At 43.6% G+C, this 18,390-nt stretch overlaps 2 protein-coding genes across 4 annotated transcripts; one reads left to right on the top strand and one right to left on the bottom strand.

The window, feature by feature from the left end:
* The first annotated feature begins 4,110 nt into the window (after positions 1–4,110).
* azin1a (antizyme inhibitor 1a) lies at positions 4,111–13,128 on the top strand. Of its 3 annotated transcripts, none has more exons than XM_063198878.1 (12): positions 4,111–4,309; positions 5,942–6,064; positions 6,959–7,152; positions 7,768–7,941; positions 8,856–9,028; positions 9,257–9,397; positions 9,852–9,933; positions 10,262–10,336; positions 10,765–10,930; positions 11,410–11,525; positions 11,850–12,055; positions 12,841–13,128. In XM_063198878.1, the coding sequence occupies exons 3-12, from the start codon at positions 7,051–7,053 to the stop codon at positions 12,956–12,958; spliced, it is 1,353 nt and encodes a 450-aa protein (XP_063054948.1). In that variant the 5' UTR covers positions 4,111–4,309; positions 5,942–6,064; positions 6,959–7,050; the 3' UTR covers positions 12,959–13,128. The 3 variants fall into 3 exon arrangements, with proteins under 3 accessions (XP_063054948.1, XP_063054947.1, XP_063054949.1); XM_063198877.1 differs by lacking the exon at positions 4,111–4,309 and adding an exon at positions 4,619–5,045; XM_063198879.1 differs by lacking the exon at positions 4,111–4,309 and adding an exon at positions 4,619–4,780.
* Positions 13,129–14,408: 1,280 nt separating this feature from the next.
* On the bottom strand, positions 14,409–17,457 carry klf10 (Kruppel like factor 10). Its single transcript, XM_063198880.1, has 4 exons — positions 17,297–17,457; positions 16,691–16,912; positions 15,614–16,442; positions 14,409–15,368 (listed from the first exon to the last, which is right to left on the bottom strand). Exons 2-4 carry the CDS (start codon positions 16,895–16,897, stop codon positions 15,100–15,102), a joined length of 1,305 nt encoding a protein of 434 aa, XP_063054950.1. The 5' UTR covers positions 16,898–16,912; positions 17,297–17,457; the 3' UTR covers positions 14,409–15,099.
* Positions 17,458–18,390: the final 933 nt, after the last annotated feature.

An 18,390-nucleotide genomic window follows, 5' to 3' on the forward strand; every position in this document is an offset into this window, starting at 1 on the left:
AGGCAACAACATTGCTCAGTGACCAATACCCATAGAGCCATAATACTACTCAGTCAGTAAACTTTCGAGCTAATCTGACAGAGGGTATTCTGAGAAAAACATTTGTTACACTGTAATTAATAAGACACACAGATGAAAGGAAGGTAGTAAGATAAGGTGTTGTTATGAGGTGTGTAGCATTTTTTTTTTCAACCTGAATGACTTTCAGGGGAGCGAGTTTTGCCTTCTTTGAGTTAGGTATGATTTTTTTTCTGTCAAACTCTAGAACAGCTGCCACAAATCACATATTTATACTCCTTGTAATCTGAATTACCATTAAACAAAACGTTTTGTTGGTAATGCAGCAATGTGTAATACGTGTATAAGTAGAATGTGCCTCTATGGCATGGTTTCTTTGTGTGAAATAATTAGAAAAATTGAATAATATGAAAATATGAATTAATTAAATAATGAATATTCTTCATTTTAACTTAAAAGATTCCATTATTTTTTGAGTAATTGACAGTCTCGCCTGTGTGTGTGTGTGTGTGTGTGTGTGCGTGCGCGTGTGTGTGTGTGTGTGTGTGTGTGTGTGTGTGTGTGTGTGCGTGCGCGTGTGTGTGTGTGTGTATAGGCCTCAAGCATCAAATCTAACTGTAGGCCTACATAATTTCACTTTATGTTGCCCAATTTGGCTTATTATACTGGTAGATTGACATCACCAGTGATATACTTTTAAATAATCACAGGCCAACAGTTTGGGTGGACAATTTGAAAACTTGATTTCAATAATGATCACGTATCAAATGTTTTGTTTCTGTCATATCTCATATGACAGCGGTTTGAAAGTATGCTTTTCAGCTAAGCAAACTATATCCATTTAGCTGATTATTTATCAGCCATCGCCCTCTCCCAATTTGGCAAATTGTATGAACTTCCAGTCAAGGTTTACAATGGGGCTATCAGTGTGAGGATCATAACTCTAGCCAACAATGGCCTTGAAATAGCCCACTGCTACGGCTGTCAACATTCTTGTGGCAGGCGCATGTGCGGCCCCGTGTTTTCGTTGACACTGGGCTGCAGACACGCGCCAGACTCTATTATGGTGAAAACAATGACAATCAAACATCTCGCTTTTACTGGAAAGTCACTTCAGATGGTATTCGCGATACGCATTCTCATTTAGCCCAAGGGGAGTTACCACACATCACGGAATGGCATTTGTGTAGTCAAGAGAAAAAACTTAACGGCAGCAAGACCACAACATTGACATGGTTTAAAAAAACAAAAACAAACAAACATCTATTGTCCTATTCCCATACCAACTGAATTGGCTCATACTTGTCTCAGATATTTTAGCATTATTAGCACATAGCTTGGGTACGTAGGCCTATATCAGTCACTATATCTCATTGGTCAGCAATATGGGCCTATACGTTAAGTCAAAGACAGTTTTATTTTTAATTTATTAGCATATACTGAACATGCAAAGGAGTTATGGGGCAGTCTTGCCCTACTGAATTTTGCTTATATCAGAGGGTTGTAGTTGTAGGTATGAATCCCACCCCTACCTCTACCTACACCACCAACCATGGCTAGAGTGCCCTTGAACAGGGCACCCAACCCCTCATTGCTTCTACTGTACAACACCCTGTAATAACTATTTGGATGTAAATGTCAGCTAATTGTAATGTAGGATTTGAAATTATTTCTCATTACACAGAGACAGGGCAGGCATTAATGTACAAGACAGGATAACAGAGGATGTAACAAGTGTAACATTAAATAAATTGTAGCTTCTTTAACTGTGGGTGCACAGGTTAAATAAGGCCTGAGCTATACCAAAAACATTAGTGTAATACAGCTCATAGTGCTGTGTGCAGTACAGTAAGGTACAGTGAGGATGTCGGATGTCGACCAGCATGGACCCAAGGCAGTTCCATATCAAAGACGCTATAGAGAGGACAGCTTACTGACGTCATAAAAGCGTAGTACGGCATGGCCGTGAGTGGTGTCACTTTCTTCTTCTACGGTCAGTACTGGCAGCATGGTAAAGTGCAATGCCACTTCCGCCAGGGCTGGAGTGTGGAACAGGTCATAGGACACGGTGAATTTTTGACACGTGAATCCTGCTACAGTCTCCCAGACCTAGTAGTGGAGCTCACGAAGCTGCACGGAACTACAGGTCGGGCAAGAGTTTCTGGTGCCACATTTTTTTAATCCATCATGGCGTCGCACCCACTGCCCATGCGCACTGTGTCCTTAGGCTACCCCCCTACATCGTGGCCAAGGCATTTTCCAGCCCGTGCTCTCCCCCATCCTCCTCCATGACTGAGGTACCCTGAGCATGGTACCTTCCCACCGCACTGCTCCCTTGGTGCGCCATTGAGGACTGCCCCCTTGCACGGGTGCAATTTCGTTGTGTGCAGTGTGCAGTGTGCACTCGTGTGCTGTGGAGTGCCGTGTCACAATGACAATGGGAGTTGGAGTTTCCCAGGTGGGTTTTCACTTTCACTTTTTTCTTTTTCAATATATGTTCTTTGATTGACAACACTGTCATTATTGGGTTGGGGGTCTGATTGGGGGGTGTCCCCATTTGCTCATTTGTTCCTATTTCTTTCTTTTCTTTTATTTCTTATCTTTTTCACCAGTATGTTTTAACAGTTATTGGTTCATACCTGTCTTGGCAAAAAAAAAGTCAAAATACCTGGGTTTCCAATGTTGTCAAACGTTTGGCTGTGTGCACAGACAGCAATCCCAAAATGTGGCTGTGTGCACAGACAGCAATCCCAAAATGCTAAATGGCTAGGTTTTTAACACCGTTGGAAGTCCCATAGCAGCAGTGCAGTGAATGTTTATACCTATTTTCTAGTTGGCGGGATGTTGTAGCAGTTGCTGTGGTTTTAGAACTCCTACCGACTACTTTGTGGGAGAACATACAGTATCTTATCGAGTGTGTATCAGAATTGTTTTCACGTCAATCACACGTGAGTGCAAAGTTTGAGTGACAGCAGCTCCAAACAATAAGTGGCTGCCTCCGATCCCGAAACCCTGCCTTGCATACCTGTCAATCCTCCCGTTATCATGGGAAACTATTCTGACTTATACCCCTCTGTCTGATTTGGTATTTTCTCGCCAATATTCAGATTTTTTTTCAGTCTTTTGTCTCAATGTACTGTACAGTAGTCCATGTTGACATGATCATCTACAAATGCTTGATGACCAAAAGCATGTGATAAATAATGTTCTGATATATAGCCTCCATAGAAGGCAGCCGGGAGTTCCACATGACCCCACCCACCCCCCCCCCCCCCCCCCCCCCCCCCCGCCCCCCGCCCCCCTGACCCCCCCACCCGCGAGCACCTGCCCCCCAAAATGTCTGTGCACGGCCTACATGCTCCTTTTAAAACATCCGCTGTGGGGCATTTTGGACAGGACTGGCCTTGCGTGTGTGGACTGTCACTGTGAGAGGCAGAATGCACTCTGACTTGCACTATCGCCACATTGACTGTCAGGATTTGGACTATTGGAATTTTCCCTTTTTTTGGTGTAAAATCTGGTTATTAGCCCCCTATATAATTTTAATGTTATTCAGCTTCACATGAAATATGACATATTTTGTAAAGGAATCTTAGAAAATGCATTTGCAATACAATTAAGTTATATTCAGGGAACCTAGAGAAGGTGGTGTTTGTTTAAAAGGTGGCTGCCTTCAATAAAGGCCTAAAGTGAAGGGGAAAATCCTGGTTTGTGTAGTATGGCCCTCGGGGGACTTTTACGGCCCTCGGATGAACTTGAAGTGGCCCTTCGAATGATAAAGGTTCCCCACTTATTTAGGGAGCACAGGCCAACCAAAGAGTTCTGAGCGACATGACAATATGTTCTCCTAACGGTGTCAAAAGTGTCAAAAATTCGAGAAAGTGGATGTGCAGGGCTCCAATAGAACTAAGCTAGAAGCATTTGCGAATTCCTGTCTGCGCGCGCCTCCAAGTGTTTGTAAGCACGTTAAATCCATGCATGCTCAGCCTATTGACCAACCCAGTCCATTCAATGGATATCCACTCCTCCAACAACAGATGACTATAAAAGGTGGCATGCAAATCGGTCGTTACTTATGGTCTACGAGAGAGAAGGAACAGAGTAGGCAAGCTCTAGGCCTATCCATAGGGGGTAGTGTGTTTAGCTCAGATTTAGAAGGTTGATGCATCAAAGTCGGAATTTCTGCTCCCTTTTCAGAATGGAGTGTCTGCTATTGAGAGAGAAGACAAGTCTTTGACTACTATTTCATCCGTCAGGGACTTACATGAAAAATGATGAAGACGTCAACCCGGTACGAACTATTGTCTTATGCACATGGTTGTATTTTTTAGCAATGTTTTGAACATTAGTCTATTCAAGCAAGCAGGCAAGCGGGCAAGGCTATTTTAACCAGCCTTTTCAAGTGACCAAATACCCTAACGCCAACAACGGAAGACATTGTCTGTAACGAGGCTAAATGACCGTTGATCAAAGTTTAAATTATTTGCTATGATTTGTAGACATACGGTAGGTTAACAAATTACAATTGATCAAAGTCCTGCAGTGTGCACTCTGGTGTGAAGCTGTTCAGGCAGTCTCGCGGGCTGCTTCATTCTGCGCGCAGATGCCAAGTACAGCCAGCGCAAGCCGGTTTGGCTGATGTGTGTGTTTGAATTTTCTTCAGTCTCGCGGCGCGGGCGGTCATCTGTCTGCAGTGTCAGGCACATCCACCAGTGCAAGCAGGCGTTACTCGTTTTGGCTGATGTGTGTGTTTCGCTGCTAGGTAGAATCTACTTTTTAAACATTGATTCGCCACTGTCAAGAAGATAACCCGCAGGAGGACAGGACAAGACCGGTCAGGAGTGCCAGACCAGCTCAGACCTTGAATGCGTTGCTAGAGAAGAGATGACTCCCATTTGAGTTTCTGTTGTTCAGGCAAATGACCGATTTAACGACTTTTTATTTTATACTGTGTATCCCGATACTTTTCAAAAATTCCGCCTAAAAAGAGACTTCGATTTACCCAAAGGGTTGGGCCTTTTTCACACGTAAGTAGCCTAAGCACGATGCCAGCTAATGTTAGCTGAATAATTTCATTTTGTGGGTTATCTTCTACTGGCGATGGCCAAACTAAACTGCAATTTTAAATGGCCTCTTCTCTAGACCGATGGCCATGAGTATATCAGCACGCAAAAAATAGCCTCCTTCGCTAACGTTTGGTGGATAATTTTAGCCCGAGTATCCAATGCTATCTTTTGGAAATGCAAGTCAGACATGTCCGTATGCAGTGGGTGTGTTTGAAATTTGAGTTTCGCTATTATATTCCGTATGTTCCTGATTAGAAGCCTGTAACTTGCGCTGACGTTATATTTCATGTTTATGTGTCAAAATATGGTCTGTTAAGCAACAATAACCCTAGCAGCAACACTGTCAGCCACGTTTTGTTTTGATTGGCAATAGATTTGGTTGTTAGTTATCCATAGCTAACTGTGGTACCTGTCATAGTCTGTAAGGGCGTTACTGCTCGACTAAGATCTTAAATGTAACTATTTCCACTATTGTTTGTTCCATGTTACCACATGTTATACATTTATTGGTTCATAACTTTGGTTATCATAGTTAACCAACCCACAATGTTTAGAATTTTTTATTTTTCATTTTAGAAGCATACAATTATCAATTTGTTTGCTACATACAGACGTGTTAATTGTCGATGTGGTGATTTGTATTAAGTTTGGATAGTTATTACCAGAGTTGTACAAAGTAGAAGTAGAAGTACTCTTACAAATGTAATTGCAACCAGTAGAATGATATTACCTGGTTCCAACTTTGTAATATCATACTATAATGTTGTAATTACATTTGTACGAGTACTTCTACTTTGTACAACTCAGCTTATTGCAGCTTTGCATTGTGAGGTATAATCCCTCTCATTTTTATACAGGTCCTTCTCTGCTACCTGGACGTCATAGGGGCAGCTCTCAACCACGCACAGGTTGACTTCAATGCCGAGCCACCTTGGGATCCTAGCTGATATTGGGCGAAATTAATCTCCTGGCTTGTCACTGTGAGTCCAGCTCCCTTTTTTTTAACCTCTAGCCTCATTGCTCTACTTTGTAGGCACGATAATATTAGCCACCATTGCGACCCCCCTCTCTCCAATGAACTGGTGTCAGGTGCATGCAGAGCAGCGCCCATGTGCTTGACGCACTTCTGAGGTCACCCAGGGCATGCCATGCTCCCCTCGGCTCTGCCCCATTGCCTTAGTAACGCATTATGCAAGGCCTGTTAAAGGGCAAGACATGACGCCAGCAGCCACTGTCTGCATTGTGCCACACTAATGCATTCAAACAATAGCTTTCACAGAAGCAACCGGGCAAGCAATGCAAACAGACTACATAGAGATCAATCCCGGCGGAGCAGAGTGAGGCCTTGTTTTCTCTGCGTCTTGGACAGCCAGTCAGTCTGTGTCTCTTTGGCCTCTGTAGATATGTCTGAGTATGGCTGGCCAGCCGACGGGAGGGGATTTGCTTTCCCTGGGAACAAAGCTGGAGGGAGCTCTTTGAACATACATAGACTTAAGACTACGGACAAAAAATGTTTTTAAAGTCATCTACACTTTTGGACACAGCTGCCATTTCAAGTCTGTCTGCATTGACCGTCTGCCTACATTGTAAAGCATTTCTCTGAGGCAGTGTTGGAAGAAAGTTTTATTCAGCTAGAGTCAGTCCTGTGTATGTCTATGTCCCTTCATGGTATAGAGAGAAAACGTAATTTCAATTTCCTTGTATGACCTGTGCATATGAAGAAACTGACAATAAAAGCTGACTTGACTGCCTTGACTCGAGTACATCCTGTTCATATGTAATTACAGAACTAAAATATCCCATCCCCTCGGCAACAATACATGTATCCATTACTTAACTTTCCTCTGTTGTCTTTTTTTTTCTTTCTGTGTCAGTTTGCTGCATACCAAGGACCCCATGGGCTCAGAGCACACTTCTCTCAGGTGATTTACCGTTGTATGACTCCGGAAGAGCACTACGGGTCAACATGAAGGGACTTGTGGAGGAAGTGCACTACAGTGTGGACCTCCTGGAGGGAGGGACTGCTCTCTCTGATGTCATCGATAACCACATTTACCAACAGACTCTGGTGAGGTTTTTTAAAATATATATGGGGGGGTCAACTTTATATGGACAGGACAGTGAAAAAAATGGGACAGGAAATGAGTGGGAGAGAGAGAGAGACGGGGGAGGATCGGAAAATGACCTCGGGTCGGGAATCAAACCCGGGTCCCCGGTGTAACAGTGCAGTGCCCTACTAACCATTTTTGCTCCATCATGAACACGACTTCAGTCTGGAAAAAGCTATTTTTGTATACCTATTTTCAGGACTGGATGCCTAGTTTTGTCATAGAGACTTGACAGATCAAATAAATGCCTTGTGTCAGACATTCTTTTATTATGTGTTGTTTGATTTTGTTTAGGCATCATATCAGTGCAGACATCTTTTTCCTTGTCCATGCAAATGTTTTTGACACACTGTTTGCTGACAAAAACTCCACTGCATTATATCAACATTACTGACTGTTTTCAGACATTGACGTTGCCATTACCATTTTGGTTAGAATAATAATATAATATAATAATAATACCGGTAATAATAATGTTTCTGCATGAAAAGGTTATTGTGTGATTCGCCTAGTGGTTAGAATCCAGCTGTTAAAAATAAAATGTTTGCCTTTGTGCTTTTGTCTCCCTCCTCCAGAGCCAGAAGAATGCCTTCTTCGTGGCAGACCTGGGCGTCATTCTCTCTCAGCATGGCCGCTGGCGAACCTGCATGAGTGAAGTGCGGCCCTTCTACCCCGTCAGGTGCAACAGCAGCTCGGCCGTCGTTGAGCTCCTGGCTGCCCTCGGCTGTGGCTTCATCTGCTCCAACAAGGTAAGGGCTTAGAGAGGGAGGATGCCCTGCCCTGGACTCAGTCCAGTTTTCCGCATGCAGCGTGCATCATGACTGCACAGCTGACATTGATGCCACCAAGAATTCATGTTCCTTAAAGGTGCACCGTGTAATATTTTGAGTGCTTCATTTCCAGAATGCTGCCCACTCACAAATGTTACCTTTTCAACAAATGCTTACCACCACCATCAAATTAAGTATTCAATACTGGGAAAATTGCACTTTTCATATATGAAAAGGGGGATCTTCTCCATGGTCCGCCATTTTGAATTTCCAGAAATTCCAGACACAGGGTTCCCACTGGTGCTTGAATTCGTTGAAAATGCTTGAATTTCAATTAAGTGTTTTCAAGGTTGTGAAAATGCTTGAAATTTGTGTCAAGTCAAACTCAGTAAGCCAAATAACAGAAGTATATTGTTCAGGTACATCAAAAATCTGAGGGAGTGAGATGTCAGATGGGATTTGCCATTCGACACCCTAAAATTGATTAGAATGCAGGAAATTGCATCTTAAAATCCCAGATTTTTCTAGGGGAGGACCCCCACACCCCCTTCCCGCGAGCTATTTAAAGGTGCTGGAAAATGAGAATTTGGTTCTTGAAAGTGCTTGAAAAGTGCTTGAATTTGTTCATGAAAAAGGTGTTGGAACCCTGCAGACATTTTTAGTTGCAGAACTTACTGTACTTTGGTCATACTAATAAATACTAGTTTATGACTTAGTGTATATTCATGTAAATATCAAATTTGGCAATAGGTTGCACAATTTCAATGCATCATTACTGCATAGCTGACATTGATGTTGAACAATGTGCACTATTGCTGTTTAGCTGTCTGTAGACCCATTACAGTTAGCATCATTTTTGATTACCTCTTCATCTGATCTTTTTAATCTTGCAGTGTGAGCTGGAGCTAGTGAAGGGCTTTGGCATCTCTTCCGAGGACATTATCCTCGGCGGAGGGTGCAAGCAGCTCTCCCTCATCAAGTATGCTGCCAAAAACAACGTCAACCTTCTGCTGTGTGACAACGAGGCAGAACTGCGCAAGATTTCCCGGTGCCACCCCAAAGCAAGGTATGCCAGACTTTAGAAAATATATATTATATTATTTATTTATTGTACATGGGGTAGCGTGCCAGTGTTCGCTCCCCCTCCGGCCCGTGTCAGGCATTGAACCGACAACTCTTGGGCTAACGTCCACGTGCTTAACCACTAACCACCCATGACTGCCAATAGTGAAGATGCTTGCCCTCACTGCCAACCGTTGACATCCTCCTGTGTTCTTGTTGTTTGACCCGCTAGGTTGGTGCTGCAGGTGGCCGTGGCCGCGGCCGCGAGTTCCGAAGGGGAAGAGGTTTCCATAGAGATAGGCTCCACCCTTAAGGACTGCCGGCACCTGCTGGAGGTGGCCAAGGAGCTCAAGCTGCAGGTGGTGGGCGCCAAGTAAGTTCTGGTCACTGTACCACGCACACACACACACACACACACACACACACATCTACACACACACACACACACACACACACACACACACACACACACACTCAAGACGCTGAAGAAGGCTTAGGCCGAAACATCTGGCTGTCATGCTAACCCATTAGAATGATGAAATACAAGAATTACACCCGAGAGTGCAGATTTTCTACTGAATATGAACTTCGCTGGTCGCTCGCACCCAAAGACCTTGTAAAAAAAACAGTTGGGAGTTGAGCAGACTTTCTGAAAAAAGACTGTAACGCACACACACACAAACTAATTAATTCCTAAAGTTCCTGTACTGTACACACCACACACACACACACGCACACACACGCACACACACATATGTGTATAAGCGTGAATATGATTGTATAAGCGTGTAGTTATGAGTGTCTTACACAGATCTGTGTGTTTTCAGGTTCCATGTGCCCAGTGGTTGTCAGGACCCAGAAGTTTATGTTCATGCTGTCTCTGATGCCCGCTGCGTGTTTGACATGGGAGTAAGTAACTTGCATTCTAACTTCCATTCTAACTGAACATGCCCCATTCTTGTTTGTGTTACAGATAATACAGAAGCTACAGATTTTTCTTTGCAAGTAGACAATTTTACTCAAACCCAGTAAGAGACAGCCCATTTTTAAATTGGCTGTTAACCAGAATGGCAATGACCAAGTTGTAATTTATTACTAAAGGCCCTGTTCACTGTCATAGTGGTGTAGTACTATGGTAGTTAAGTTTTTCCAGTGACTATTACAGAGTTCCACTACGTTACAGATTCCTCTTTGCAAGTAGACAGATATTGACTCTGGCCTCCTTGCACTCCACCAGGAGGAGCTCGGTTTCCACATGAGCATTTTGGACGTTGGAGGAGGCTTCAATGGTTCTGACAATCAGTTGGAAAAGGTAATTGTCATGTCATTATGCATGAAAATAAAGGTGGAATGTCCGCACACTGCTCCCGTTTTTCTTTTGCTTTTTTATTTTACCAAGTGAACGTTTTCGAGCGGTGTGCTCTTCATTTTTCATTTCACTTTTTGTCCTACACCTGCATCTTGGATGTGCGCACCACTACCTTACATTTCATTTCACTTTTTGTCCTACACCTGCATCTTGGATGTGCGCACCACTACCTTACATTTCATTATGCATACCTTGAGAATCATGCTTTATAATAATATTACAAACAAACCTGTTCATTGGTTAACTAGTCATTTCTCAAAACGTTAAGTATGTACAGTTACGTATGTTGCAACCCACAAGTACCGATGTTGAGGTGTAGAAATCCATATCATTATGACCACCAGTCATGATTTGGCCCTTGACCCCTTCAGGTACACGGAGCCCTGAGGCCCATGTTGGACAAGTATTTCCCTCCGTCGTGTGGCGTCTCACTCCTGGCTGAACCCGGCAGCTACTACGTCTCTTCTGCCTTCACGCTGGCCGTGAACATCATTGCTAAGAAAGTAGTGGCACGGGATCGCCCTGAGGAACCGCATGGTATGTATGCATGCTGTAAAGACAAAGAAACAAAACTGAATGAGAAAATGTGGGCAACAATCTGCTTAGATGGTTCTAAATTGGCCAGATTATGTCATGTTATTAAAGGTGGGGTTGCAGGTTAGCCATTTTAAGAAAATGTACTATTATGACATCACGTTGGGGGTTCCGCAGGCTCATAGGAGTCTATGTAGAACCTTAGAATCTTGGGAGAGTTCCCCCAACGTGATGTCATACCTGCAACCCCACCTGGAATATTGCAGTAGGCCCAACCGTGTCTCTAACGGCTGGGCACTGGACCGCTACAACGGCAACCCGGGTTCAATTCCGGCCCGGGCCATTTGCCGATCCTTCCCCGTCTCTCTCTCCCAACTCGCTTCCTGTCTCTCCTCCACTGTCTTATCATGACGAATAATAATTAAAAAAAAATAACATTACTGTAATCCCCTCTCTTCACTTTCCTTGCTTGTGTTCCGTAGATTCTGTGTGCGGCAGTGATGAGCCAGAGTTCCTGTACTACATGAATGATGGGGTGTACGGATCGTTCGCATACAAGCTTTTAGAAGGCTCCATCCCAGCCCCTGCTGTGCATAAGGTGCATATTGAAAAAATCCTTTTCCTTTTTGAGTAGAAATGTGCCTTTAAAACCTAGATACCCGTCTAGTGTATTTTATTAACACACAAATACATTTTTAGGTCTATATATCACAGATATATGTTACACTACTATTACAAACTAATGTTTATTTTCCTTTTGTTGTTTTGTGTCCTATTGTATGTTTTGTTTTTTTAAGCCTGTAGCCAAGTCTGGTCACAGTATTGTGTTTCTATATTGTAAATCAGCTTTGAAAGGGAGGAGAAAAACCTTTAAAACGGATGTTAATGTGTTGTGATCTTGTGTGTGTGTGTGCGAGTGCAGGCGGTGTCTCCTGAAGAGCCCCTGTTTTCCAGCAGCCTGTGGGGGCCGTCCATGGATGGTCTGGACCAGGTGGTGGAGAGCTGCCTGCTGCCCGAGCTGAGCATCGGGGACTGGCTGCTCTTCAGCAACACCGGGGACAACAGCCTGGGAGGAGCCTCCGACGAACTCAAACCGCCCGTCTACTACATGATCTCTGCTAGCGACTGGTAAGGGATCGTTTACAGTCGCTGTAAATAAAAATCTGTGTAGGCTTATGTAATCCTACACACATGGAGAAACGCGTGTAGATTCCCAAATGCTGGTGGGTGTGCACAGCCTAGAAGTGATGCAAATCACTAGCGCCCCCCTTTGGCCTCATGTTGTTGTTGCACACCAGGGGCCATACTACAAAGCTGATTCAGGATAAGTTAAAGGGACACTGTGTGAGATTTTTAGTTGTTTATTTCCAGAATTCATGCTGCCCATTCACTAATGTTACCTTTTTCATGAATACTTACCACCACCATCAAATTCTAAGTATTCATTATGACAGGAAAAATGGCACTTTTCATACATGAAAAGGGGGATCTTCTCCATGGTCCGCCATTTTGAATTTCCAAAAATAGCCATTTTTAGCTGTAAAAATGACTCTACTTGGACCATACTAGAAATTATTTGTTTATTACTTAGTAAACTTTCATGTAAAGATCAAATTTGGCAATAGGCAGCCCCGTTTCAATGAGCAGCATTGTTGCAGTACCTTTTTTGACCATTTCCTGCACAGTGTCCCTTTAAGGTTAAGTTAAGAGGTATTTAATACAAGAGCTTTTCTGAAGAAATGAGGACTCTAGGCTCTTCTATTAGATGATTTACCTCTTAACCTAACCTTAACTTATCTTGAATCAGCTTTGTAGTATAGGCCCCAGTTCTCTTGAGTTTATTTATTCGTTGTATTGTATTGTGTGCTCATTGTGTTTTCATGTTCCTTTAAAAAATAATAATTGAACCCCAGGTACGAGATGCAGGACTTGGGCGTTAGTCTGGACACGTCCATGAAGAATTTCTCCCTGGTGCCCTGCAGTTTACCGTCTGCAGCTCATACCCCCACCGCGGTCTCCACTCCGGCCTGACACAAGATGGCCGCCAGCTCAGACGGACTTTGTGTAAAGTAGAGCTGATGTATGTGGTTGACATTCCAGAGGCGAGCAAAAAGAAGCAGCCTGGTTCTCAGGTTTCAGAGACTGACTGATGACAAGACGCGATGGTATGCGTTTCTATTAAAGAGTGAATCGGAACAAGAGGAGCGAACGGCTGAAGTCGACGGGACCCCTCGCAGATGGGCTTCTTTTAATGCCATTGCAGTGTACATGTTAGATTTATTTAAATCCTAATATTTCAGCAGAGATATACTTACAGGGTATCTCTGAACTAGCAACTGAACTGACTGCTAGCCTAGCATGTGTCAAGTATTTATTGCCCAGTGAAGACAAGTGGAGTACAGGACATGTACCCGTATGTCCATCTGTTTTCTGCTAGTTTATTACATTTGTGCCACAAAAAAATACCTCTCTCAACATCTTTGGATTTATTTAATGTGGCATGCTTATCATACATAATCAAATAATTTCTCTACATTGCCATGCTTACAGTCCAAGGCCAAGCTGTTGATGGACTGAGAAGTGTGTTGTGTACTGTACAGTATGTCACTGGGTTGAGTATTTACAAGCACCTACAGTAGTTAGACGTGTTAATACACTGTTCGTAACCGCATGCTGTTGATTTTTCAACACAATAAGGCCACAAATGTGCAGAGGCTTGGGAGCAAACAAAAATACATCTCAGAAGACTTGATGTAAAGGAAGTGCGCCACACACAGCTGCTGTGGGATGCTTGTGGTTTTTCAAACTATTTTGTTCGACTTTGGAAGTGATATAGAATTGGGGTGGGAAAGTGCTGCTGGTATTTCTGAAGTTTAAGGTGTAAGGTGCATTTGTATAGACTATAGATCCTTAAAAGACTAACTTAAACTTGTCTTTCAGAACATGGGCCTATATTACAAAGCTGGTTCAGGAGTTAAGAGGTAAATCATCTAATAGAGGAGCCTGGAGTCCTCCTTGTCTTAAGAAAATGAGGACTCCAGGCTCTTCTATTAGATGATTTACCTCTTAACTTGCCCTGGTTTACTCCTGAACCGGCTTCGTAGTATAGGCCCCATATCGGTATTGCACCATCACAGCATTATTGCCCTTGATGTCCCTGAAGCTTTTCCTTCTCTCCATGAAAATATTTTTTAAGTGAGCTTTGGAATTAGCTTTGGGTTTGTTAACCTGATTTTCAAGCATGTTAACAGAAATTTTAAATATTGGGCCAGAGCCTTGACTTGAACTATCTTGTAAGTCTACATTAATGTTTCTGACTTTCAAATGTTTATGTATTTTTTAAATGTTGTCTGTCAAGCCTTTGAACCTTATAAATTACAAATAATATACACTATGAACTGTGCTACTTCATAATTATTTAAGACATAAGAGGAGGAGTGGATATATATTAAGTAACACTCACAATGACGTCACACATCCATTTGTGACATTATAAAAACTTTACTCTCATTTTCAAACATTTGCATTCCAACATTTTTCCAACAAAATACACTTTCTCTGATAAAGTGACTTTAAAGTATGTACAAAATACAAGTAAGAAAGCCCTGATAATCTCACAGTGGTTTAGCTCTGGAGAATTATTGGTCAAAGCTCCCAAAGAATTATAGAAAATGAGCGCACACACGCATTACAAACTCACACAGACATTATTAATGAGGCATTACTGATCACGGTTTGCCTAGTCCTTACATATCAATAACCACTGTAATTGCAATAGCTCTTCATAATTGCTTTACCAATACAATCCTATTTAAAATGAACCGAAACACCATAATAAAAATCAATGTGCATGTAACAAGCTTTTAGCAGTGTTGAACAGTATGTCCTACCTGTAACCTTTAAAATAGGCACAATGACACCTAGTGTCTGTCATGATACAACATGACGGGGACACAATTTCCTGTCTGATCTCATTTGCCACAAGTCCCGGTCATGGCTACAAATCTACAGTTCATCACACAAAATACAGTGTCTAGACACTATATTTATATTTAGTGGAAGTTTACCATCACAGCCTCGGCTGTACTTCACATTGACTTCCCCAAGCTTATTAAGGCTTGTTTAAAAGTCACCCGTTGTTTCTTCTTCCACTTCCACCTGAGTGTGCAGTGTCAGCTGATAGGCTGCAGGGGGCGACACACGGCGGTGAGCTGGCCGAGATGGCTCAGCTGCAGCTTCCACCCAGGCATCCTGCTGCCGCTGCTGTTGAGGTGGCGCCGCGCGTGCTTGGCCAAGTGGTCGCTGCGCATGAAGCGGCTCTGGCACACAGCGCAGGTGAACCGCTTCTCCCCCGTGTGCGTGCGGCGGTGGCGGGACAGCTCGTCCGAGCGGGCAAAATGCCTCCCGCAGCCCTCCCAGCTACAGCGGAATGGCTTCTCACCTGGCAACAGAAGAAGTGAAGATGACATAAGGTCAAATATCAAATTAAGGTGCTGTTTCCATGTAGCCAGACATTTTTAAATGTTGATATTTTTTCTCCTGTTCAGGTGGAAACGCAACTTGTGTATAAAAATAAAATCACTTTTGGAACAGGTGCATTTAGCAAATACAGTAAACACCAACATTAATGTCACATGTAGGCCTACAGTATGTCATAATGGAGGTGTTCTCTGGCCTGGCTCTTACCTGTGTGAGTCCTCATGTGTGCCTTGAGGTGGGAGCTTTTGAAGTACGTTTTCCCACACTCCACATGGCTGCACACATGACTGCGGACCTTGGAGGTGTTTTCAGGCGACTGCAGGTCCATGCTGCTGACTCTCCTCATAGTAGAGTGACCACCAGAGCCAGGCGCCGGTGCGATAGTGGCCAGTTTAGTGCCTCCTCCTGCTGCCATTGGCTGTTTTGGAGCTGCAGGTTGAGGCAGGATGAACATCATGGAGCCGCTGGGGATCTGGGGATGGATTAAGACCACTGGCGGCGCTGACTGCTGGCATAGAATAGCTGGGCTGTCTGCTGTTGTTGAAACAGGACAAGGTGCCACGGCGGGATGTCCTGAGCCTTTCACAGGTGCAACCGGGACAAGCTGGAACTGAACCGGCATTGACAAGATGTTTGCTCCTATGGCAAAGCCCCCGACTGATACTGGGGCTGATTCAGTTGGTACAACAGCTGTGGAGGTCTTCAGGGATGTTGTTAGACTTTGAGCACAAAAGGGCGACTGATTTCTTTCACGGTCATCATTGTTGCATGAACCATTTGAATCAGTTTCATTTTTTAATGATACTAGGTTGGAATGAGTCGATGGCATGTTTCTGCTCCATTGTGAACATGGCTGAGAGTCCGACGTGTGTCTGATCACACTGGTGGCTTGAGCACGGGGCTGCTGTGCTCTGCCCTCCTCTTGGCAGCAAGGACCAGTCTGAACTGGAGCATCTGTAGCAGCAGTGCTCAGGGGCTCAAAGTTCGCTGCCGCGGCTGGGCTGTGTGGTGGAGTCATGCACTGTAGAAAAGGCTGCTGAGGTAAACAGAAGTGAACAGCTCATTAGTCACTGTGTGTTTTCAGGATGTGGTGCTGTGACTCAATGACCCAATCTTAACCATAAGAAAAAAGGGGTGTTGTGGGTGTTGGCTAAACTTCTCATAAGCAAAACCTTAAACTTCTCTGCCCTATATCTCTATACAGACTGGCTTTGATATATGTGTTATCGTCTGTGATCAATGGCTATTTAATTTTTCACCAAGACAGTAGTGTAGCCCACTTACAAAAGACGAGTGATGAAACTGTGCAGGACCAGGGAGCAAGGATTCTTCACCAGCTGAGTCTGAGAAGGGGGTCAAGGGCCTCAGATCCGTTTTCAGGGTCTGCATCTTCCTCCAATTACTGGTCATGGACATCAGAACCTCCACAGCGTCCATGTCACCCATGTCTTTGGGGTGACTTACAGGCTGCTCTCTGCCTGAGCATTCCATCTCTCTCGAATGTTTCTGTTAGGGGAAACAGTTTGTCAACATAATAGTCTATCTAACTCGTAAAATGCAAAAGACTGACGATATCTACCATCATAACACAGTAATAGGCTACCTTAAACTGTCATAATACTCTGCGAAGCGGTTGTCCTTGTGCCTTCTATAACCCTTCACCCACTTTCCAAAAAAGCAAGTTCCAAACAGCGCGCGCATAAGCGCAGTTGGGCAAGGCTTGGTTCCTGTCGCGCAACAACACACTTGACTAGACATGGGTAGCGCGCTATAAAACAAACTAAAGAAGCTTTCGTAGCCTATGTACACAACAACTGACACAAAACACCGATTCCGTTCAACACAAATAACCCACACATGAATCCCCTGAATGTAATGTAGGCTACTCACATCTCAAGTGTTTTCCAAATGAGCTTTTTTTCCCCAGGCGATTTTCCCTAATTATTGATGGATGGTACTATCGTGTCTCCAATAGTGTTTTTGTCATGAGATTTGTATGATATGATTTTGACGAGAGACGCGTCAAGATGCGACCCCATCCAAATTCAGTTTCTATATCTACCGGCTTCATTCAGGCAGAACTTGGAAGTCGCTCACGAAGGCATGTCGCAGTATACTATCCAATCAGGAGCAAAGGTGTGCGGAGCGCTGACCAATGAGGATGTAGTTACCTCGTGATCAGAGCCTGATGCACTCCGTGTAAATAGCGTGGTACACAACACCGCATGCATGTATCAGAGAGTGGTAAGTCCCAGTGACTCACAAACTGCCAAGTCGATAAACATGAGAATACTTTTGCCTTGAGTTAAATTTGTGACTGTAGCTTAGCACTCACCCACAGACTCACAGTGGACAACCTTGGAGATTATGCAAGTATAGGAATTATTGTGGCTGATTATGAGAGTGGAAGTAATTGTATTACAGACGCTGGAGCAAAACTCCAAAATCTCAATATCCTAACATTCTCCCTAGTCTAGATTTGGACAAACAAATGTACCACAATGCAAGGTTGTTTTTGTTCCTTCCTTTTTTGAATAGGCCAGAAATTTGCCATCCAAGGGCAGCATCTGGCCCCAGGGCCGCCATTTGAATAGGCCTGGCCTATGTGATGATTGGTAGCCTAGTCCTTGATGGAAGGTCAGCTGACTACACATCTCTCTACGAGGTCTATTCAGTCGTCTATCTCCTACTTCTGGAAGAAAAGGGTGCACTGTAAAGGGCAGATTAGGGCTATCACATCACATGACACACTGGTGATCACATTGCCTGTTGTTCCTGGAATACCATTCCTCTCGCATTGTCTTTAATTTAACCAATCAGTTTTTTCTTACATTATGTATGTTTGTCAAAATGCAATCATGTAATAATGATACATTTTAATGCCAATTGTATAGTAAAAATGTTTTTCCTTCCAGCAGAGCATCTTTCCTGAACAGCTCAGCAAGTCACACTTTATTCTGCCAAAATGTATACCAGCGCTAACC

The sequence above is a fragment of the Engraulis encrasicolus genome, chromosome 5 (genome assembly GCF_034702125.1).
Source record: "Engraulis encrasicolus isolate BLACKSEA-1 chromosome 5, IST_EnEncr_1.0, whole genome shotgun sequence".
NCBI classification, from domain to species: domain Eukaryota; kingdom Metazoa; phylum Chordata; class Actinopteri; order Clupeiformes; family Engraulidae; genus Engraulis; species Engraulis encrasicolus.